This window comes from Glandiceps talaboti, chromosome 7 (genome assembly GCF_964340395.1).
Source record: "Glandiceps talaboti chromosome 7, keGlaTala1.1, whole genome shotgun sequence".
NCBI lineage: Eukaryota > Metazoa > Hemichordata > Enteropneusta > Spengelidae > Glandiceps > Glandiceps talaboti.
Window position 1 is genome coordinate 11,446,043 of NC_135555.1, and position 25,388 is coordinate 11,471,430.

The 25,388-nt window shown below is 36.4% G+C and overlaps 1 protein-coding gene and 1 long non-coding RNA gene across 2 annotated transcripts in view; both read left to right on the plus strand.

Moving 5' to 3' along the window:
- LOC144438338 (uncharacterized) overlaps nucleotides 1–25,388 on the plus strand; it is a 302,136-nt gene that overhangs the window by 25,628 nt on the left and 251,120 nt on the right. The window lies entirely within an intron of this gene.
- The window catches only part of LOC144437289 (uncharacterized), a 6,596-nt gene continuing 474 nt past the window's right edge, over nucleotides 19,267–25,388 (plus strand). The window contains exons 1-4 of the mRNA XM_078126212.1: nucleotides 19,267–19,313; nucleotides 23,342–23,394; nucleotides 23,851–24,072; nucleotides 24,639–24,665. Coding sequence (XP_077982338.1) covers nucleotides 19,309–19,313; nucleotides 23,342–23,394; nucleotides 23,851–24,072; nucleotides 24,639–24,665 — 307 coding nt within the window. The 5' untranslated portion in view covers nucleotides 19,267–19,308. The remainder of the gene's footprint in view (nucleotides 19,314–23,341; nucleotides 23,395–23,850; nucleotides 24,073–24,638; nucleotides 24,666–25,388) is intronic.

The window sequence follows — 25,388 nt, forward strand, 5'->3', positions numbered from 1 at the left end:
TCCCCGCAATACTTTCAAATTAGGCTGACGCCCGGTATACATGATTGCAACCATTGCAATAGTTCTCTAGAAATGCTGCTGATTGTTTAATCAGTAGCAGACAATAAAAACTAGCTTTGTCGGTGCCGAAAAATCTTCTACTTATCACACTATCAAACATGATGACGTTGCTTTAATTTCCAATCTGAATTTGAACACCACACGCTTCCTGCTGTAGCAAGCTTGCTTCTTGCAATGGGACAGAATTCCTGAGTACGAAAGTCCTCAACAAGGCTTGATGTCTGAACTCTTCAGAGAAAAACACTCCGAAGAAATTATACTCGCATTTTGGGGGTTTCTGTTGCACGCTTCTTGCAGTTGGACGGAATTCATGAGTACGAGCGCCCTCAACACATTCAAGAGTCACTTTGTCCCCAAAAAAGTAGCAAGGCCCGAATGTGAATTGAATGCCTTCCTTAGGGACTGTTGATTCAACATCGCTTGTTATATCATCAATACATACTCCGAATTTTATGAAATTTGAAACATGTATAAATAAAATATAGGACATGTATTTTGTTATTGTCAATGTATGCACCAAGTCAAATGTAAATTGAAGCATGTATTAAGATATTCCATAGTTACAAAGAATAATTAATTATGCAATGGTAAAATGAAATTAACATTCATTAGCGATACCGGATATTATCATCGATAAATATAATAATGGTATGAAATTTAAAGCTTGTATTCTTATGATATTGCATAACGAAAATATGAAAATTATTCAATTACATTTTTAAAATGTATCATCTAGTGAATATATTGGTCATGTTCACACAAAAAAGCGTGAATTCTTAAAAAATTACGTAAGAACTAAAAATCAACAATAATGCAAATTCTTTTTTAAAGTACTCGAAATCGGACACGTGCACCTTGTTGTCGTCAATGTACGTATAAATTATATAAAATTTGAAGCTTGCATTTTAAGATATTGCCTAATTACCAAGAACTATCAATTATGCAAATGACTTACTAGAAATATATTACATTCATTGATGAGAAGAAAAAACGCCTATGTCTGCTATTGCCTTGTACAATGATGAAGTTTTTTAATTTCAATGCTTCATTTGCATAACTGATTATTCTTGGTAACTGACAATGAGACACCACACATGGCAAATTATATCTTAACAATGCGCATGCTTCATATATGTTGATGAGAACAAAGGATAGCAATAGCAATCCATACGGACGTCCTCCAGTTTACATCTGGTTTGAAATTGAATGAGTCCGGATCCTTTAACTGATGATTTTTGATAATTATGCATGAATACAAGACTCAAATCTCATATAATCTTGTACATGCACTGGGTGATAACAAATCACATATGACCGATATGACGTCTTGATGACGTAGTCTATGATTTTAGTGCGTGATTTTAGATAATAAATCAATATTTTTATCCATACTTCAATGAATCTCAATGACAGAATGAACGTGTCCTATACCTTAACAATGCATGCTTTAAATTTCATATAATTTGGAATATGTTGACACAGACAAGGAAGTGTCAACTGTTGATAATAAGGACATATAGAATCAACAATCCCTAAGAAAGGCATTCTGTACACATATGGTCTTTGATAGATATGTTATGACCACAGATCTATAAGGTCAAAGCATAGCATACCTCTTTTGGACCTTGTGCCTCATGAATGTGTTGAGGGCGCACTCGTACTCAGGTCTGCAGGAAACGTATATAAAAGTATGTAAACCGCAATTGCAAGTGTAAATTCTTCTTAGTGTTCATGGTGTTGTCTTTGTAGAGGTCAGACATCACGCCTTGTGGGGAAGAGTGTAATTTTCAAGTTCAGATTGTAGATCAAAGCAATGTGGTCCCATGGTGACTGCTTACGAAGAAACTAAAAGCTGTCTATACGGGATATTGATACGCCAGCATTCAAAACAGAAATGGTATGGCAAACCGTTCAAGTCAAAAGTATTATTCTTTCTGTTGCTGTAGTTGTTTGAATTATTCGGTGTTACCAGAACTTTTTAAATTCAACAAATATTTGTCTTTATCTTTTCCCCCCTTTTTTGTTGAGTGTCTTCGGACCACTAGATTTCCATAGCAGGGGTATGGAATAACTCAAATGACCGACTTCCGGTAGACCTGACACGTCCTGTACTCCGCAGTCACGTGCACATTTTATTTGATGACATACGAATATATAAAATGGCGCACATACTGCAGATGATATCCCTTTCTGTTTGCTAAGTGCTCAGTCTTCATCCAACCCAGAGGTCCAACCGTTCAACTCATTGCGATAAATGTTTCAATCTATTATTTGTCTTATTTTACCATTCAACAGACCATGACTACACACAAGGAAAGCCGTTGTATTTAGGGCGTGGCCAGTATCTCCGGCCGGGTGGATAGAAAATTGAGTCCACACTAAATTTGCCGAAAACATCGGTTGAAAATGATAACGCAAATGAGAGGCAGACGAGAAGCCATTGTCGTCGTCTCGTTCTCAGAAGTTCTGCTCAATCGATCAATAAATCAATCAAGCAAGCAAGCAAATTTATATAGCGCCGATTTCCAGTTCAACGTTCTGTTCATCAGTAGCGCTGAATGGCTAAAGCACAGCATGGGCTTTGGTGAACAAATAAGTCTTCAGATTTGTTTTGAGAGGCTTGGCAAATGTCAATTGGCAAAGAGTTCCATAGTTTGGGGGCGACATACGAGAATGAAAGACCTCCATAGGTGACTTGTCTGTAGTTTGTTGTTGCAAGCATATTCTTGTTTGTAGCATGTAGCAGGTACAGTTCGACTCGGTGTGTATGGCTGGAGAAGATCACAAATGTACTCAGGAGTTGACATGGAGAGCTATCTATGTCAACAATAAAATTGTGTAATCAATCCTAAAACGAATTGGTAACACAATGCAGGCTGATGAGAACTGGAGAAATGTGTTCAAACTTCTTGGTACGAGAGATGATCCTTGCCACTATATTTTGAGCACGTTCAGGGTTCACGTTTTGCTAGCCCAAGTTCACAGTCTTTTTGCTAACCCGTTGGAAAAGTCCACCGACAACTGTGATAGCCCATTACGCTGTGACCCTCCATTCTGTACGCTTCGATGGTGTGGTACCGTTTACAGTGGTGGCTGCTCAGTGCCCAACAGCCGTATTTTGGGGTATTTTCAACTCGATGTCACCTTCACAAGAATTCATCACTTTAAAAGTTTGGCCGTAAAAACAAATGGGCGAAAAACCGGGCCGAAATTTACGACGTCAGGGTCAAGTATATGCTTCACGAAGTCACCGAAAAATCAGTATTCCTATCAATAATTCCAAACTTGATTCTTGTACTTGTAGTACAGAGGGAGAAATATCAGTCGAGATTTTCGCTTTTATAGACTAGTACTAATTTCACAAAATAGATGGATTCGTGTGTACTTTAAATGGCTATAGTAAGAAAAAGACAAGGTCCGTTCAAGATTTTCGGTAGAAAGCGGCTGATTTGACCCAAGTCGAAGATGACCTCGTTTGACAAGTGATGTGGCAAGGCAACAGGCGAGCTTCTCACAACTTGCTCAACTACTAAATCACCATTCACACCCAATTATTAATTCCACACAGGTTTGAGATATTTTCAAGTAACATGTAACTTGTAAATTCGATATTACCCCGCAATTGTGTGTAATAGTGACACCAAAATGAAGGCAACTCGCCTAAGCAGGTCTCAATTTTGAGTGCAGTGTCGTGAGTTCAGCGAATTGGCCGAACTCCTTTATTCACTTAGTCTAGATGACTTAAACGGTAGATGTTTAAATACGTTACCCGATCAATTTACCGGAGTTCCCCACGGGTGTGGCCATGATCAAAGCAAAACAATGGAAAGCATATAAAATACTTTGAAAATGGCGTTTTTACTAATGAAGGAGGCAAGCAAGCTTCGTTAAATATCTTCAGTACGATAGTAATTTTTTTTGAAAAAAACAGTAAAAAAAAAAAAACAATGCGTAGTCTGGTTGTTTTCATTTTGATGAATATGATAATGTACGTCCTGCCGCAATCAACGTATAAACTTACACACTAAATGCAACATCATATCAAACACTGGTTCATAGTGGATGGACACAGAACAGTACAGTCAACGCATCACGCTCCCACGTCAAAAACAAATCACAATATTAAAGTTCAAAATCATTTGATCTGTAAGTGTGGGAGGGGGGTTGATGTAGATACAGGTCGTGAGCGTGAACTGCATTGAGTATGGACCAGCAGTTTTCCTTAAGGACCAGCAGTTTTTGCTACCTGTCGGTCCTTATGACCAATAGTCATCTTACCTTAATTTCACACACTGCCCATCCCCCCCCCCTCCCCGAGAAATTCACCAGCCACTAACCCGCCATTTTCCCTCTGTTGACCACTGGGGCAGAATAAGACAAAAAGTAGATTGAACGTTATCGCATTGAATGGAGTTGAATTGTTGGACGAAGAACACTTAGTACAGAAAAAGGTCTATCATCTGCCAGTATGTATTCGCCGTATGTTTTCACATCAAAATAACCACGCGAGCGGTTGCGGAGTACAGTAACCAACACGTCAGACCTACCGGAAGTCTGTTACTCCACACCCCTGCTATGGAAATCGAGTGGTCCGAAGAGACTAAAAAAAATCCGCGATCAGAGATGAAATACTTCAAAAACGTTGTCTTTTCTTATTTTTGAAGAAAAAGAAAGAGAAACTTAAAAAAAAAAATTCAAGAATTTCTAGGTTGACGAAAATAAGACAAAATAAATCCTGCAAATCAACTATAATCTCAAATAAAATGAAAACTGTGTGAATTAAATAATGTTAACACAGAATAAAGCGTGGATTCCATCAAACACTACACATAAATGGTTAAAGTTAGTTTGTAACACTGGAAAATACAACAACAAAAACTACAGCCAGAGTAAGAATAATACGTTTGGCTTGAATGGCTTACAAAGTGACATTTTTCAATTGAACATCAATTCCTAACAGTGACTCGTATACACTATACATGAGTAAAAGCTTTAAGTTGGGACGAGGGCGAATCTACTAGACATTTATTGAAATTCGTCTTCGAGGTGTAAGGTCAACATCTACTTTCCGATGCGCTATTTAATGAGTCTAATAGAACGAGTGGACTGACCATGCCCGATTTACCTTTTGAAATTTTAGCATGTCCAAACCAATGTGTCTTATTCAAGGTCCCGTTTCAATCTGAAAAATATTGCGGATGAAATCCACTGGCCCCAATCGCATACGTCATCCACATTTTATTTAAATTAATGTTCATTCCGTAATACAAATATGGTTAACAAATAAACTCTTCACAACAAACGTTCAATTCTTTACCTTATTTTATAGAAATGATTATAATATAGACAATTAGATTCAGAAACAAACAGTTGAATGGTCATTCTAGAATATTCTTATTTAAAACAGCTGTTGAAACCCTTTGAGGCACAATTTATCACTTGTTGTGACACCTATGACCTCTACTTAATAAGATAGAAAAATGTTTTTATGTTTTATGTTTTTTAGATTTATGTTTTTTACATGAAACAAGACGTGCAACCTTTGACCTTTGACACTATGTTATGCTTTAGCTGTCTTAATATCATACAATTTGGTCATATGTATAGGTACGTGTAGGCATAAGTGTAATGTTGGAAGTTGAAGACAGTAAGAGACGATCACTTTCTGCGGCCTTGGGTAGGGTCGGTGGATTAGTAGCGGGTCACCCTGTATTTTTTTTAAATTAGAAGTAGGGGGTAGGGCGTCGTCCTAATTTGAAAACATTGAATGGGGAAAGGGTGTTTTGATTACAATGGAAGAACAATTATTTATTTCTACAAAAGTATGGCCGTGTCTGAACTGTGGTGATTTCCTGTTCTCATGACTTACCTACATACTTTATTATTACTTTACGTTGAGCGATGTAAAAAAACAACTTTACATTATTCGTTAGTCACTCGCCTTTATGATGCTACGTGGCACACCCTTACCAAAATGTTCAGTACTTGAAGTAAGCATACTTATTACCAACAAAATAAATAAATACAATCAAAGTATACTTAAAGTATACTTAAAGCATACATAAAACATACTTCCCTCAGAGTTGAAAATATACTTTAAGTACATAGTATTTTGGAATATTAAAGCGTACTTAAAGTATACTTTAGTAAGTACAATATAAACATACTTATTAATGTACTTTTCAACTTTCAAGTATACTTAAATTATACAGTACTTCTCAATATGAATATAATTCAATTTATTTATATACTGTATTTGGATACATTAGTGTTTCATTTATACAATATATAACTTGAATATATTAATTTTATCTTTATTTGAGAAGTACATGTACATAATAAGTATACTTATTATACTGCATTCAGCATGTTTACCAATGTAAATAATAGACAAGTTATTATGACAAGAAACATTACATTTTTATTCAAAAACGTCTGTTCATTTAAATATATATCATGAGTCATTAAAACGTGTATTTTTTTCATATGAAATATGGCAAATAGTGAGTTATTTCAAAATATCATTTAAACGATATACTGGTACATATTCTGATTTGATCCGCTTTCAACCAGAATTTACTTTGTCATTAAAATGGTGTGTTTACAACACCTCAATTTTAAGAGATGATAATGATCAGTGAAAAAATTAAAATTAAAATTAAAGAACAATAAAAATCAATTTTTTACCACAAAAAACCTGGCATATGAAGAATCTGCAGCTTGCATGGCAACACGTCATAACCATTATATATGATTAATCTTGAACACAGTTTCATCAAAGTCAAGATGTTGACTGTATGCCTTCAGTGATGGCAGCCTTTTCGTCACAATAGTATGTAAAAGTTTCTAACAATGATATCCTTGTTGTAGAATCCTTGACGTTTTCAACAATTGAACCAAGTAACAGCTACTTGAACCAAATATATACCAGATTTAAACTGAATGCCTTCCGTAAGGGTAGTTTTGCAATTGTATGATTTATGCAAGACATTTAGCTCTACATCTGTGATTTTTTCAAGTCCCTGTGAAAGTTAGTTGTCAAAAACGTTGTTCAAATGCCAGGAAAGCTAGATCTGCTGAACTATTTGCAAGGTCCGAACCAGATAAAACAGTGCCTTTTTTCATATTCCTGCTCTTTGCAAATATTAGTTCGTCTTCTTATCTGGTGAAAGAAAGTCATTAATTCATCTCCATATATCTAAAGCACTTTCCTATTTAGCTTTAAATCTGATTTTCGTTAGTTTCGGGATTGTGTATGATGGGAGATGACACTTAGAGTTTAAAACCTGTCGTCAATGGTACATGTATCGCCAGGCATGAACCATTCGAGCTTTACTCCCCTCTTGCAAGTAGAATCATTGATAGCAACTGTATGATAAATTCTCTTTGTTGTGATCGTATATTCAACACATCGCAGAAAGATCAAAGATAACACTTCGATCAAAGAGGCTTTCACCCTTGCCTTGGAGAAAATACCATGATGGCAAACTGTTTGACCAAAGCTGATGCTGTGGACGGTTGAAACACATTTTATTTAAAGGATTATCTTTGTCAACAATTCAATGAGAGGAATATATTACATTTCGGCTATTATGTGATGACCCTTATCTGTTCATTGGCGCCAATTGTGACATTACTAAACCAATTCAAAGTTAGACAATACTTGTCAATATCACAATATCCATCGTCTACCACGCTGTGAACCACTAAAGCATTAAAATCAAGCGTACAACTGACTCAGTGCATTCATTTTTGATTTCTTTTGGTGACAAAGAATTCGAACGTCTAACCACCTCCGGTTTGACTAGTGAATAGTATTATAGTTTGTATCTGCACTCCATCTTTCTACAGGAAATCTCACCATATATACCAACCTACAAACCCAGCCACAATATGAATATGAATTCACCATAATTCGTAAGTAAATCTTTTTCTATACATGTCACTTGCACTACTTTGCATAAGTACTACCGCCGCCGCCACCACCACCCTCTACTATTACTACTACTACTACTATATTTTATTGATCCAAATCAAATTCAGAAATTAAGATATTGTCACCATTTATGGAACAGTTTGTCTAGTGCACTAGAGCAGCCCTTCGACGAAACCGATGAAATATTTGTTTTGAAAATCCAGAGAAATTAGGTCATTTAAGACTGCATTGCCAAGTAGAATTGAAATCAGTACAGTCTGCATATCAAACTATCACACAAGTACTTTGACCAAACTGATAATCAACATTTCAACTTTACTACTTCTACATCCCCACTGTTCATGGCACCTATGTAATTGTTTGGTTTGCATTAGAAGTGGTCTGAGGGTGTGTACTAAACGTCATGTTACATTAGTGAAACCCTAAGCCTACATCATTTTAGCTGTAATACATACCCTCACACAACTTCTAATGCAAAGGAAATGATTACATAGCCTAGGAGCCGTGCACAGTGGGGATGTAGAAGTAGTCAAGGGGAAATGTTGATTATCCATCAGAAAATAAACAATTGCAGCCATCAATCAAGTCCATGGGTAAGGTTTTCATTAGAAACCTAGTTTTACTGCACTGTGAAATAATAGCAATGTTTGTCAGTGTTCACTGTGATTGGGCAAAGGATCCTGGTGTGTAGGGGCCCAAGCCTCTGACTGTGGACCTTATTGGTTTTGTTAGGGTTTTTTCTTCTTCTTCTGCCATTGTTTTGTCGAGCTAGAACTAGAAAACATTTGCCCGTAAACCTTTCAAACTTGGTAGGCTTATCAGGGACCATGGGTAATCGTGCACCTGTCCCAGGAATTTGGGGCTGGTCACGTGACCTGTCCACCATTTTGGATTTCGTGAAATCTTAAATCTGGGGGTCCAGTTGGCTTGAAATTTGGTACGTAGTATGCATGTCCCCTGCCCTTTCAATTTTGCCAATAAAATCACGTGTGGTCACGTGGCCTTGGCCGCCATATTGGATTTTCGAAAAACTGGCATTTTTTCCTTTAAAAATCTTCTTCTCCATTTCGAGTTGTCCACTTCGTGTGATCTTTTGTGTATAGCATCAGCTAAGTGATGTCTTTCAAGTTTGCGAAAAGCGTTGCAATCAGTTGACTGCTATGACGGCCATATTGAATTTTACGAAAATTTAAAAATGACAACTTCTCCAAAAGCACTGCACTGATTGACTTGCATTTGGGCAAATAGAATCAACGACTTGGCTACTTTATTGTAATATACTCGCCCGTGGTCACGTGACCTTGGCCGCCATATTGGATTTTCGAAAAATATGGCATTTTTCCTTAAAAATCTTCTTCTCTAGAATGAGAAGTCAACTTGGTGTGATCATTTGTGCATAGCATCATCTAAGTGGTGTCTTTCAAGATTGTGAAAAGCATTGTGGTCGGTTGACTGCTATGGTGGCCATTTTGGATTTTAAGAAAATTTAAAAATGACAATTTCTGCAAAAGCAATGCACTGAATGACTTGCATTGACTAATTTAAAGTTTATAAACAAGACTAAATTTCAATGCGTAGTTTCACAGCATGGCAATCATTCATTTAAATCCAGTGGTGGCCATATTGGATTTTCCTCCAAATCTTTTTAAAAGTGTTCTTCTCTGAAACCGGTGTATATGTACCCTTACAATTTGGCGTGTAGAAGGAAAACTACACCAACCTCCATGCAGTACATCATTGCCTGCCTGCTGTGCAAACCGCTTGGGCCCCGCAATCGCTGCTTACAGCTTTAAGTATGTCACTGTTATTGTTAGTCTAGAGTTGAAATATGTCTATCTCTGTGTGAAAAACATAATGTCCCATGTTGAGTGAAACACCAACCCTACATCATTTTAGCTGTAATCCAATTCATTTGTAACAAGCTCCGCTCATAAAGGCTTGCCTGTCACTGGTTCTATTACGGTGGCCGGCGTTAATTATTACCTAGTCCAAAGCAACCCTCATTGGAGTACGGAGTTGGGTACCTGGTACATTTAGTCAGTAGTATTTCATTCTCTTTCAAAGATCCAAAGGCCTCAAAACCGTTTGTGGATTTAATTTTTAATCCTCGGTGTACGTCATGTATGTATGGTATATTATCATGTCTTCTCTATTCATTTAACAAGACCAAGTCGAATTTCACAACAAGTTTTAACTTCAATTCCATCAGAGCAAATGCCATAATAGGGGAGTTTATTCTCCTGTTGAGATCACTATAACTTTGCAACACTAAATAGGGACTGTATTTTTTTTGACAATCACTGTTCCCAACGCTTCTTTTTTGTTCCTGACAGTTCTCCCACATTGGCTTGGTTCCCGCCAAACCTTTACATGTAATGCACACTTTCAAACATTGCTTTAAACGTTCTGGTCGGTCTAAAACGGCAGACCAATACAGAAATGACATTGTTGACTGGTTAAATAATTTAAAACGGTGGTAGATAGTCTGCAAAACTTTTTTAAAACATTCAGAGACCTTCAGTTTCTTCAAGCAACACGCATGTTTTGTTATTTTAATTTGAGTTCATATTAAAATGTAATGTTTTCCTGAACTATTACTCCTAGATGCTTATATCTGGTCGCATTCTATATCTGTACACCATCAATAAAACGGTTTTATAAAGTATCCATACATAATGTTGTGTCTGATGAAACACATATCGCATGACTATTGTATGCATTTTCATTATACGATTATGATATCCTAAACGTGCACTCTAAAGATTTTGACGCTTCGGACGCGTCGTGTGTGTCCAAACATAAAACACTAGTGTTGTAATCATCTAAATAAGCCTGAATGGTACGCCTCCTGATCTCTATTGTTCTCTGTTCGGAAAAAAAACTCGGTACGGTTTGTTCGGTTTGCCTGACATGCGGGTTCTCGGTGGCCAGGTGGTTAAATCTGTTGCCTCTTACCACTGCAGACTCTGGGTTCGAACCCATTCAGGGTTTGATTAAATTTACCACGTTGTTAACGTGTAAGTAAGAAGACTATATATTGTTCAGTTTGACTCTACCGAATAACGCAGGTTTTCCTCCGATACTCCAGTTTCCTCCTGCACTAACACTGCACCCACCTCCTGTTGTTGGGAAATGCCTGTTGGATGGTAAACAAATAAATACATGTTTGTAGTTGACAACTCATAAAACATCCATATTCCTATTACAGTAATCAAGATCCACGTAGACCTCGATCACACCTCTTCAGTGATTGTTACAATAGCTTCATACACTGTACTTTGAAATTGGAATACGCCAAGAGATGTTGAAATTGCTAAAACCTAAGACCACTATAGAAAAGTATATTTTCTATAGTTGGCTGAGATAAAATACACTCACGCTGTCTTCTAGCTAGTTCGCTCGTAGTCGTTCAGCCCAACACCAATGTCAACCTTCATTGTGAGAGCATCTGTACCTGGGCTTCGGTGCTCGTATTACTCCATGTAAGCATGTACTGAAACTCGGTTGCCTATCATGTCCCCTCCGAGATTTATACAGAAATCTGCACAAAAACTCGGAAGAATCTCAGCATGTTAATGGCCGGGTATATCCTATGTTTGTCAGTGCATAGATCTACGAGCCAATAAATTAATGGTCAGTGCATAAAATGTGTGATACCATTTTAATATTCATCACCAAACCCGAGTATTATGCTATTGTAATTTGCTGTGTACTGAAGTATTTTTCCACAACATCATGGTCAATAATGGTATCCAATGCAGTTGATGAATCAATTAAGACAAGTCTGACATCTTTGCATCTACCCATAACGTAATTTATATTGACCTTGACGAGTTTTGAGTTTGCTATTCATTTTTAGTTGTTTTTAGAGAAAAATGACAACTTTAAAAAAGATACAAATGTAAATCTGTTCTTCACAATGTCAAAGAAATACCTTTCTAATGTATAAGAAAGGTGGATGTGGCTTCAGCCCTGGCTGCAGTGGTATATATTTTTTAAAGCTCGATTGCATCTGAAAGAATATACAAGATAGAGACAGGTGACATAATATATAAAATGTTCCGGATTGAGAAATTACCTATGACATTACGATCAACAGAAGATGGGTGACGTCACTTTGTTGGCTCGAACTAGTAAACGAACTAGTCAAACAGTGAACTGCTAGGCTTCAGCATATTAAATTGTTAGGCCTAGGTTTATTTCCAACAACCCGCATTCAGACCAGATGTAAACAAATGCCTTTGATAAGGTTTGCTATATTCTTCGTTATCACCAACCTATATACCAAATTATATAGAGCACATTCATTTTGTCATTGTCATGTGAAATTTGAAGCATGCATTAAAATATTACTTAATTCCCATAGATTATCGATTATGCAAATGAATCAATGCAGTTAAAAACTACAGCCAGCTTCAAGCAATACTAAGCAATATTGAATCTATGCACTTTGTTATCATTGATATATATATATATAATTTATGTATAATTTGAAGATTGCATGCTTAAGGTATTGGCTAATTACCAAAGTGATCAATTATATAAATTACTAATTTAATTTAAAAGATACATCTGTAAGCTTTATGATACATGTGCGTTTTGTTATTGTTCATGTATGTATCAAATTACATGAAAATTGAAGATTGTCGTTATAAGATATTGACTACTTATCAAAATTAATTAATTATTCAAATAACTCATTGAAATTTTAAACCCAAACTTACATCAACAAGCTTTTCAGGGCATACACGCTTTGCCATCATGACTGTGTGACTGTAATAAATTTTATAGAATGTGAAACTTGCAACTTTTAGAGTCTATTGCTGAAAATGGTTAATTATGTAAATAGCTGATTACTATGCACAGAATGTTTTCAAACCAAACCTGTTCTCGTCATTGCCATAAAGCAAGTTCCGTTAGAATTGAAACAGTACTTTTTGTGGGACTACAGACAGACACATTCGCACAGTCAGCCTGACGGACAGACGCACGCAAGGACGGATGTACGGACAGACAGACAGACAGACAGACAGACAGACAGACTTGCTCTGGGCTCTGGGCTTATTTTTTTTTCAAACACAATTCAACTGCGTGGTTTGAGTGAAGTGGTAACATGACTGAGTGATTGCGAAGCAGTTTCGTAAAAGCATAGTGTCCTGAGACTTGATTGTATCCAGTAAAGAGTTTAGCCATGGTTTAAAATATGGACGAGATGAGGTCATCACACTCTCATCACTTAAGCTTTGATTTTGAGGCAAACATTAAACTTTTGGTTTGCTATGGTCTCCATATATTGTTTTGTTTTAGATATGTTAACATTATCAAGGCTAGTTGGTTTCAGAATGTAGACATTGCATAAAGTCGGGTGGCTTATTTTACTAACATTTCAGTTGCTTAGTACCTGACTGTGTGTGTGCCGCTATTCTGTCACTTAGTGTAGATGACAAGGATCTCATATCCAATTCTAATGCTGCCTCACTCATTGGAAAAAAATGTGCGTCTCGAGTAAAGTATTCATATTTACTTAGTGACTACATTCCCGCTTCACTAAGACATACGAACTTTAGTGACTGATACAAATCCCTTGGTTTTCGGGAGACTACTAGTAACTGGTATTACACTAAGTGTTTTGCTTTTGTATTTTTTTGCAAATGTTACATTGTAGGTATTTTGTTCTTTTACACATATCTTGATGATTGTTAGGAAAACAATATATAAAAAATTGAGTATTATTAAATCAGGTGTCAACTTTAAATAGTATTTCTCAGGGGGAAGTCGTGATCTAAAAACACAACGATTTCTTCTCAAGTAAACTTGAGTGAAAAATAGTTGCCCAAGACAAATTTATGTATCATTGTATACGAGGATAATTGTTTCCAAGGAAAAATTAACAACTGAAGACTGGCAAATTCATAGGGCACAAACGTTGTTGGCAACTCAAGCGGCAGTCAGACCAATGTATTTGGTAGAACTTGGAGGTTTTCATTGTGTAGATCGCTGAAGACCTCATGCCCCTAGGTCACAGCACTTTATTTCAGCCCTCATATCTAAAATAATTACTAACTAAATGATCAAAATCAACTTTCCAAAAAACCTCAGACTCTTTTGTCTTAAAAATAATTGTATTTCAAGACATCATGGAAAGTTAAGCGTCCCAGAATTGAACGTCATAATGAAACTAGCAAAACAGCATGTGACAAAAGAACGACCTCTTGAAATGCAGTTCACCGCTCTACACAGTTCGTTTAAATCGTGGTGGGTCATTTATTCAACATCGAGATCAAAAGAAACGTGTTACATGGAGGCAACACTATAGTACTAGTGTTGGACTTGGATTAGTTTAATGATTCATCCTCTGTAATCATAGACCCTACAGGGTCTATGCTGTAATCCAATACACAATACCAATAATTTTTACATAAGTATTATCTGCGCACCCAACTACGGGGGAAGAGGGATTCAGAATCAGCTGGTAAAATTGGATAAAATCGAATTATATGTTATTAACAATGCACGACATGTACATGTGCAATGGATTTTAGACAGTTGTACATTGTATAGATGACGTACATAGGTTTCAAATAACACACAAGAATTTGGTACCGTAGAAACACAGAAACACATGTTTTGGGAATGCAGACGACTTGATAATCTGTGGAAAAAGTAATGGACTTCATCAACAATATAAACAACACTAATTGATTTTTGGGGTTTTTTTGTTTGTTTTTTAAATTTTTGTGCTGGGAATTCCTCCCAGCGATTTTCTGTTATGCAGACAAATACACACAAACAAACAAACAAACACAAATGCTACAGAGATCCATTCGGGTTTGGGACTACGTGACAGGGCTATGTAGCACGCTCTATATCACGTTGCTGTGGAACTGTCAAGGCTTTCCCAGTCAGTCCACAGGCTATCCCAGAGTCACCCAGGCCCGGCAAACACCACCTGCGGGCTCCTTGTGAGTAATCGTCCCCGACTTTTCGAGTCATTACTCCAGGAGTCCCCCCAAATTCGCACTCGTCTTGTGAGTGAGACACGGCTGAGTGATACAGTCTACCCATCGAGTCTGTAGAACACTCACCCTGGGTTTGGGTCGGTCACAGAAAAATCCCCTGTTTCCAGTGGGATTCGAACCCGTGACTGCTAATCCTGTGCGCTAACCACTACACTACAGGGATTTATGTTTTCGTGATTTAATTATTGGAATCAATAACGTGGATAGCTGTGTAAATCATATTATTGTGATTGCAATGTTTATGATTTACAAATCTTGGCTTATCTGCCAGGACAAAAGCGTACCTGTGTTTGAGACATTTTGTATTTTTCACTCCCTTTCAAAGAAGAGTTATCAGACAGAATCAGAATTGAGTGTAAAATTAACGATGTAAAGGCTAGAAAGAAAAGGAAAGGCTTCGTCGAAATCATAGCCTAAATTGTAATTTTCATTTATTTACACTGTATTATTCTGGCACGATAATACTAATAAAAAAATCTTCAAATGTTTCGAGTTTGTTATTTAGTTTTAGTTTTATAAAGGAAAATGTCATCTTTGTTTTAGTTTCTCCACGTCACTGACAGTCTCCCGAGGCATACGCGTTCACCTCACTGTTTCGAAATCACCGACCGATGTCATTTCACATTTTAAAAAACACAGCTGTGTTTAAACATTGTTTTGTTGAAATAACGATTGAAAAAAAAACCCGTAGACTTGAGCAAGTCTATCTTCAGTACAAACCAAGTGTAATACATTGTATTACCAGTACCAATTATTTTCATGCATTTTCATGATGTCAATTGTGCATGGTAAATATGAGTTCTAGGTATGTTTGTTCTACCAAAGACGGATTGTTGTTGATCAGAAGTCAAATTGGCAAAGATTTAACGACTTGAAAAATATAATACTTGCATTTGGTAGGGATCAGTCACGTCCCTTGTGGGGGTATGTACAATTGTGACCATTTCGCATATATGAAAAGATGTAGTAATTCTTGTTGCACACAAATATTGTTGATCCTGATTTATAATTGCTCTGTTAACGTTGTTGGTATTTATGCATATTCATTTTCTCATAATTAATTGAACATAATTAACTAGGCCTGAGCATCGTGTGTGCCTCCTACATATTGGGATATGTCCATCCACCAGTCTATGCGTGCGTCCATGTCCACCTGTATGTATCTCATGCATGAGCCGATTTCAACCAAACTTAGTACAAAGTCTGATACCAAGGTGGCATATACACATAATTTTTTGAACTTTGCGATAATGGCTGAAAGGAGGCCAAATTGTCTATAGACAAAACATCACTAACTCCGGAAGCTTAATATGTATAGAGACCTCATGTTAGTGTCTACACCCATGTTGTTCAGGGTGAGCCTGGAGATTTTAATTAGGTAGACCGCTGAGGACCTAGTGATCAAACATGAGCACAAACCTCGACCCTTAGTATGTCTTTACACTTTAATTTCATTACAAGAGGTCATGCATAGTATAGGTAAGCGTCCCAGACTTTCGCTATGTCATCCTATGTAACTAGCAGACAACATGTAACAAAAGAACGAGCTTTTGAAATACAATTCACCACTGTAAAGAATTCTTTTATATCGCGTTGGTTCATTTATTTAATATCGGGATCAACACAAACGTTGTCCCATGGAAACAACTATAAACGCAAGTAGTTCGGATTCGTTTCATGGCGTATATTATTTGTGACCCAATATCCAATAATAAATGTAAGTATTTTCTGCGCACCCAATTATGGACAAAAATACATATATAAAATCGAATCCGATTGTTAAAAGTGCATGCAAGACACGTTCATTTACTAACGGCATTAGCAACTGTACAGCTATTTACTTTTAACATTTCTTTCTATGCCAGTCAAATAAAAAAAGCGAACGCTTTCTAAAACTAGTGAAAGCTCAACTGTGTTTAGGGTGCCGGTGTATATAACATCACCAATAGGTTATAATACAAAATACAGTTTAGTAATTAGATTTTGATGTTGAAAATAAAACCAAAGTAGTTTTGAAACATCCTGGTAAAATCTTAGTATTGAAATTAATTTGGTGATATCTCATCGTCTGTGGTTTGATATATCACGCATATTGACATAGGCACAAGCTTTGAGGTCATTGGCAGTAGGAATGTTCCTAACACACGTTAAATTGCAATGTATATACAAGTCTATATCAAGAAGACATCACTGACTTTATAGTATACAGTTTCAACTACTTGGCAAATTTACTCACAAAGAAAATTTCATCAATAAAAAATGTGAGAGATGGTAGTTTAGACCATAATGGTAGTCAGGTACAGGTGATTTTGGCATCGCACTGCTGCCAGTGGTTCCAAACCCAACCGCTACGTACCACATTCAACCACATCCACCGTTGTACCATAATATCAGAAAATACCAGACTACTGCTGACAACTATGCAGTGAATCAGTTGCTGGTTATGGTATGAGGAGACGAGCGGGTCTCACAGGAGCGAACAGGAACAGTATAGACAAATGTTAATGTGGTGAAGTGCAGATGTTAACCTTGGTCTTGACAATGTCATCAGGAGTGCGCTCATCTAATTTTTCCAAATCATGTTTTGTTTTCCTTCCAGCGATTTTTAGCTGACAAATATACACATAAACTACAATTTCTATAGAGAAAACTATTCAGGTTTGGGACTACGTGACGGGGTTACCATTGTACTTTTAAAGTGTGTTGCAATCAAACTGACCTAAAAGTCTCATGTAAGAAACGCAATCATGGGAATCAGTAACGATATTGAAATGTTTCTTGTACAAATGCCTCTTAACTAAGCTAAGGGAAGGAAAGGGAGCATTATGGTCTGACATAGAACTGGAAACTGCGGGGTTGTCGCATAGAGAGTGAACAGGGGTTGTCGCATTACCTAGAGAGTGAACAGGGGGTTGTCGCATTACCTAGAGAGTGAACAGGGGTTGTCGCATTACCTAGAGAGTGAACAGGGGTAACCCGTTTATGGCTAATTTTATTTCTGGTTGTGTTCAATATAACACCTTTGTATAAAACTGGTGGTCAATGTCCTCCCAATAGAAGTAAAACTCTGAAATGAATGCTGCATTTTACCAATGCCACATACATGTACTTGTCAGATTTAAATTTTGCATATCAGTTCTCAACAGTAGTAGCACGAAAATGCCTTATTAATATACGCATATATTACCAATAAAGAATCTGGTTTCACCTACATGCAAGGATTGATCTCTTAAACTTCTTATTTCGTTCAAAGTATTACCAAATCAGTAAATTTACGTGAAGGCAATTTTGTGGAATTTTCAACTCAACTGCTGATGTGATAATGTGTGCTTGGACAGTTGATAAATTTCGGGCGCAGTATATTTCAATAAGAAGTCTTCCTTCACAGTATAGGTCTGAACAACCGTTGATCTGAAGGAATTGTATTGGTAAGCTCAACATGACAGAATGATGTGTCTGCATCACACTCGACATTTTCCATCATTCACATTTCCCATGCCTTAATTAAAACTTGTAGATATTAAGTATATCCTTCTCAACACATGCTTGTTGAAAAAGGGGTGTGTAGAAGCAGTCAGCCTTGAACATTAGCAGAGAAATCACACTCAGCGCATTCCGCGTCTCTAGGCAGAACCTGTTACTAACAACATCCATACATATTCTGGGCTATTTATAAAACTCAAATAATGAGAATTGAAAGCTTTCTTATACGATAATGTGTAGAGGTCTGCAACAAAAGCTTGTTGTTCGCTATACACTCTTGGTTGACATTAGTGACCATTTTCCCACGGAGCAAACTATCACATATTATGTATTCAAAAATATGCACATAGATGTACATCAGTTAAAAACTATAAATGAATGTATGCATCGTAATTTTGCGAAAAGATTTGAACGGCGTGAACAAAAGGGTTTATGAGGGGAAACCAAAGTTGCTAGTTTGAAACTTGCGATTTCACTTTTTCAAAGTTTTGGTATCAATGCGATCACGTGGACACATCGTGTAAACTGTCTGGTTTGTTAGGGTAAAACATGTCAAAACATGACGCGACTTGTTTACGACAAGGTGTGTGACTTACAAACTTATGTATCCATGGGATTAAAACTGTATATCCAATCAGATTGTTTTCCTGTTTCAAATGGAATCGCCCCTATTGAAATATTCAACCAATCATACCAACTCCTCCAATGTGACTTGCGCAATACATGATTTAAAAATGCGAGAATTTTAGCGCAGTTTTCATTCTCCAACCGAACATACCTTGACGCAAGTGTAAGAAAAAGTAGTTCAAGATGAGGTAGGCGTTCTACGTTATTTTTTTTTGCTCTAACTCTCCTTCCACATATATAGTTTAGTTTCGTAATATGCGTCCGTCTCAGTCAAAGACACCTTCAAGCTATGTCCACCACTGCACACCCACAACACCTTCAAGTGTGCCTATGCCTTCTCATGTTCTGACACTTCTGAAGCCAGAACCCAGTCAGTAAGCAGACGTTTTATCCATACTGCTATTAAGGCCTGGAAAGCCTTCCTGATAGTGTTGTAGAGAAAATGTTGAATGCTGATGTCAGATTTTTAAGTCTCGTGTGCATTATCACCTTATGTACACACACATAGTTGTTTGTACATTCACCTGATGGGCATGGAAGCCTAAGGTGTACTTGAACGGCATATCACTTTCGTCTGTATACAATCTGCTTTTACTTACTCTGCTGAGCTGCAGTGAAGTACTTGATTAGCCAGTCGGGCTTTCTTGTTAGTTTGCCTGGCATGGCTATTTTTCACATTTGTATTGCATATATAAAAAGACGTACGGTAAACATACATTATAAAAATGAAACTTATGTTTGGAACCAATCACACAATATTCAATATGAAAAAATGTCACTCATTGAATACTAATATGAACAAGTATTTTTAGCAGCCTTTACTATTTTTCTAACTTACGGACGAAAATATGAAGTCCTTCATAATTATACCATACATCTGTTCCTAATACTAGTTTATAATGAAATAATACAGTTAATCTTTTGATATTCTATCCAGCCTTTTCTATTTAATACAAATGAACGTGTTTATAATTTAGTGAATACCGTAGATGCTGGCTAATAGACTTTTCTATAAATTTTGGATCCTCATGGTATCGAAATATTCAATTACGACATCAAATTGACTATTTTCGTTATGTTATACATGGCTCTATGTACACTATGTAATGTTTCAGAGTTCATATCCTGCTTTTTGGTGCATTTTCATTCATAGTTTGTTATCAATAGACGTCAAATTTTCCAAGTTCATAATGGTAAAATCGTTGATAAGATAACTTCATAATGTAAAGTTTAGCACTCTAAACATAAACACGATTTACACTTCCTCATCCTTAGATCAGCATTCCCTGGTTGCATCATGTCTCGTATTGTTTTTATCAATTTCGTTTTTTGTCATTTGTCTGCTTACTATTTCATTTTAGATGGATTCTCTTCACTTCATTTTCTTTTCCATTCCTTTCTACGTACTGTTTACTCATATACGTATTGACTTTAGTAAATTTAAGTGGAAGACACTGACAACGTCTCTGATACCTTCATAACCAAATTTAAAAACTAGGATTGAATGGAGAATTGTCACATTTTTGTAACAAGGCGTTTTCCTTTGACTGCGTAAACAGTGTTAGTAATGCAGGAGTGATTGATTACATGCTGCCTGACTGCCTAGAGGTTTATGCTTTCGTAAATCATTCATTGAAATTTATTTCATGTTGGCATTACATGTCATGTATTTGTAACTAATTGAAATAGAGCAATTACAAATTTATAGTTTTGTGTTTCTTCGTTTTATCCATACTGCTATTAAGGCCTGGAAAGCCTTCCTGATAGTGTTGTAGAGAAAATGTTGAATGCTGATGTCAGATTTTTAAGTCTCGTGTGCATTATCACCTTATGTACACACACATAGTTGTTTGTACATTTACCTGATGGGCATGGAAGCCTAAGGTGTACTTGAACGGCATATCACTTTCGTCTGTATACAATCTGCTTTTACTTACTCTGCTGAGCTGCAGTGAAGTACTTGATTAGCCAGTCGGGCTTTCTTGTTAGTTTGCCTGGCATGGCTATTTTTCACATTTGTATTGCATATATAAAAAGACGTACGGTAAACATACATTATAAAAATGAAACTTATGTTTGGAACCAATCACACAATATTCAATATGAAAAAATGTCACTCATTGAATACTAATATGAACAAGTATTTTTAGCAGCCTTTACTATTTTTCTAACTTACGGACGAAAATATGAAGTACTTCATAATTATACCATACATCTGTTCCTAATACTAGTTTATAATGAAATAATACAGTTAATCTTTTGATATTCTATCCAGCCTTTTCTATTTAATACAAATGAACGTGTTTATAATTTAGTGAATACCGTAGATGCTGGCTAATAGACTTTTCTATAAATTTTGGATCCTCATGGTATCGAAATATTCAATTACGACATCAAATTGACTATTTTCGTTATGTTATACATGGCTCTATGTACACTATGTAATGTTTCAGAGTTCATATCCTGCTTTTTGGTGCATTTTCATTCATAGTTTGTTATCAATAGACGTCAAATTTTCCAAGTTCATAATGGTAAAATCGTTGATAAGATAACTTCATAATGTAAAGTTTAGCACTCTAAACATAAACACGATTTACACTTCCTCATCCTTAGATCAGCATTCCCTGGTTGCATCATGTCTCGTATTGTTTTTATCAATTTCGTTTTTTGTCATTTGTCTGCTTACTATTTCATTTTAGATGGATTCTCTTCACTTCATTTTCTTTTCCATTCCTTTCTACGTACTGTTTACTCATATACGTATTGACTTTAGTAAATTTAAGTGGAAGACACTGACAACGTCTCTGATACCTTCATAACCAAATTTAAAAACTAGGATTGAATGGAGAATTGTCACATTTTTGTAACAAGGCGTTTTCCTTTGACTGCGTAAACAGTGTTAGTAATGCAGGAGAGATTGATTACACGCTGCCGGACTGTCTAGAAGTTTATGCTTTCGTAAATCATTCATTGAAATTTATTTCCATGTTGGCATTACATGTCGTGTATTTGTAACTAATTGAAATACAAATTTACAGTTTTGTGTTTCTTTTTCTCAACGTTTTGAATCAAACACAATGATATTTCAATACTTCTGGAAACGACACCGAGTGCATAATCACGAGCATTTCAAGTAATTTAGTCAGCTAGCAGTTTTCTAATTTTTGACTTCAGTTGATATTTGTCACATTATTTGCTCTATAAACAGCCAAATCGTAAATTCTTAAAAACAAAATAACTCGAGCCAAATTACTGTTATTGAGACCAGACATTTAAATCGACCCCTCCCCCTATTGGCTCAATGATATTGTGATTTCGCCGCATATGTGCATATTTTTCCTTCCGGCTATATTTCTACAAGTAGATCAACGAGTCGATCTTGTCGAATCCCCTTTATAACATACTAAATTTTCAATAAGGGAGAGAAAATGTGAAATCAGTGTAGTAAGCTTGCAATGTCAGCATTGCGTCGTTTGGTCAATTCCATTTCACTGTGCAGGGTAAATTCATCTTGAAACAAGATTTTAATTAAACATGTTTGCGGGTCATACCATTTGCCTTTTATTGGGTTCGATTCTAACATGAAAATGATAATTAACTATTTCTCTATCCCAACCTGCTTAATACTGCGATAATTAACTATTTCTATATCCCTGCCTGCTTAGTACTAGTACTACGTTCCTTTCCTGAATGCGCTGTAAATCCCCGTTCAGGGTCGTCGATACTCGACAATTTTGTTATTAATTGGATAATAGCATACGGTTTCTACAAATACGAAGTGATTAGACCAAGACCTTTATAAACTGGATTATACAGACACTATTTAAACTTAAAATAACATGAAAATGTTGAGGCAGCCCTAGGCCTCTTTAAAGATTAACTCGCGATGGAAGTGTGTATAGTTAGGCCACATTACAGTCTATATGAGGAGATATGTGGCAGATTTATATGATAACTTGTTAACCAATCAAGTCGTGCGTATCATAGCGTACATTTAATATTCTGATTAGGTATGAAATATCATAGTATGTTGTCGATTGTTTTTATTGTGTCTAAATGTCGATATATTGTTTGATATTAGTAAATTTCTATAAGTAATTGGAATGAAATAGTTAACTTCGAAACAAAAAAAACTATATACACTGTTCAGTTACAGCTTGTATCCTTTAAACCCTGAATGAATGTTATTAAAAAAGTTAATTGTTTTCCCTTTCAGAGCCATTTTTGGAGGACTGATTTTGTTCTTATTTACTGCATCTGAAGTTAGAGGTACTGTACATAGCATTGGTTATTAACATTGGTATTCATAACTTGTGATCGGTCTAACACTGATATGCACATCAAGGTGGCTGATCAATTGTTACCAGTCAAATTGTAATAAGAAAGTGGTTCTCTGTGACTAATTAACATTTTAAAGTTTTATGTTTTGTTACCGGTTGAATTAACCTCCTGGCAGTACTGTACTTTGACTGCATTCATATATCTATTGACTAAACTTTAAAGGATAGTGCAAATTATCCTGCGACGTCACTGATCTAAGTATGCCTGCGACAATTTCTTGTGATCTTTAAATGATGTAGTCAATATTCAAAATTATTCTAGTATTCCTGAATAAATCGAATGCATAAAGAATCTCTTTACTCAATTCGTCACTGTCGAGTTTTGAAAAAGATACAGATACGTTTTCAACGATTTACAACCGTATATAATTTGATTTAATTGTAGGCGACTGTGCATATGGCACTATTCCAGCGGCGCCAGGAAATGGAACTTATCAAACTACACCAACAGCTGATACTGCTATTACCGGCGGAAACACAGTGACAGTTGTATGCGACGCTGGCTATACATTGACTCCATCTGGCGATGGTGTCTATACATGTGATGCGACTACGGCTGATACCTGGACTCCTGATCCTAGTACTAGTGCATATAAATGCGTAGCAGGTAAGTAATGATTGAAATAAAGCAATCATAATCCAAGTTGAAGCTTAAATATTCAATTAAAAAAATTCTATGATTCCTCTGTTTATGTGTGCTCTAATTTTCCCTTTAAAATGCATCCCGTGAAAAATTATGCAACCTTTTTCTTAATTCAAAATAACCATGTCTGATTATTTTACTTTTTGGAAATCGTTGAAAATGGTTGATGGAGGGCTTTTAATTTCTGCTCGAATAAGCTAGTCAGACATATGGTACTAAGATTTTAACGTTATTAATTGGATACATGTACACCATTTGTCGCGAATTGGCAATTTTGTTTGTAAACACCCGGGGTAAATACAAGTAATTACATCAAAATACAATGAAAAAATCCGTGAATGTAGTGATATCCGCAATCTATATGTCTTTTTCGGCTATATGGATTTTCATGTAATAATGTTGTTATTCTTAGTATGGTGCGGGTTGAGTGAAATTTCATGTAAGAGTGACACTTTGCTATGAAACGTATTAAATACAGCCTATGACATAGTCAACTAAATCTATATTTTTTTTCTATTCTTTTTCATAAGATACGACAACTGCTGACCCGAATGAAGGTAAATTCAATAGTATTATCGCAGTGTGTATGTGTGAGAGAGAGAGAGAGAGAGAGAGAGAGAGAGAGAGAGAGAGAGAGAGAGAGAGAGAGAGAGAGAGAGAGAGAGAGAGAGAGGGGGGTGGGAGGGGGAGAGAGGGGAGGGAGGGAGCGACAGAGAGAGAGAGGGGGGACGGACAGACAGACAGACAGACAGACAGACAGACAGACAGACAGACAGACAGACAGACAGATTTGGAATGTTGGAATGTAAAAGGTTACGTTTAGAATCTGAACAAGTGGGATCAGGGTTGTCTGTTTGTAACGCAAGTGGTGACTCGGTCGGTGTACTTCCACGGCCAAAAAAGGAGTGCAGAAATAAAACACGGGTAACACGATGTACACCATTTATGTTGTTCAAAAAACATGACGGTAATACAGTCTGATATTTAATGTGTCTGGATGTAAAAGAGTAAGTTTTGAATCTCGCTACCCTTCGCTACCCTTCGCTACGTAGCGGAGAGCTAAAATAAAACGGATTCAACCCCATATCTTGCGCTAGATGGACAGAGACAACGAGAGACATACAGAAAGAGACAGAGACAGAGGCAGAGACAGAGTCAAACAGGACAGACAGACAGATAAATAGTCAGATAGACAGACTGATTGACAGACAGATGGACGGCCTGACATAGTCAGCTAAATCTAATTTGAACATATGTACATGTCTAACATAATATTGTTG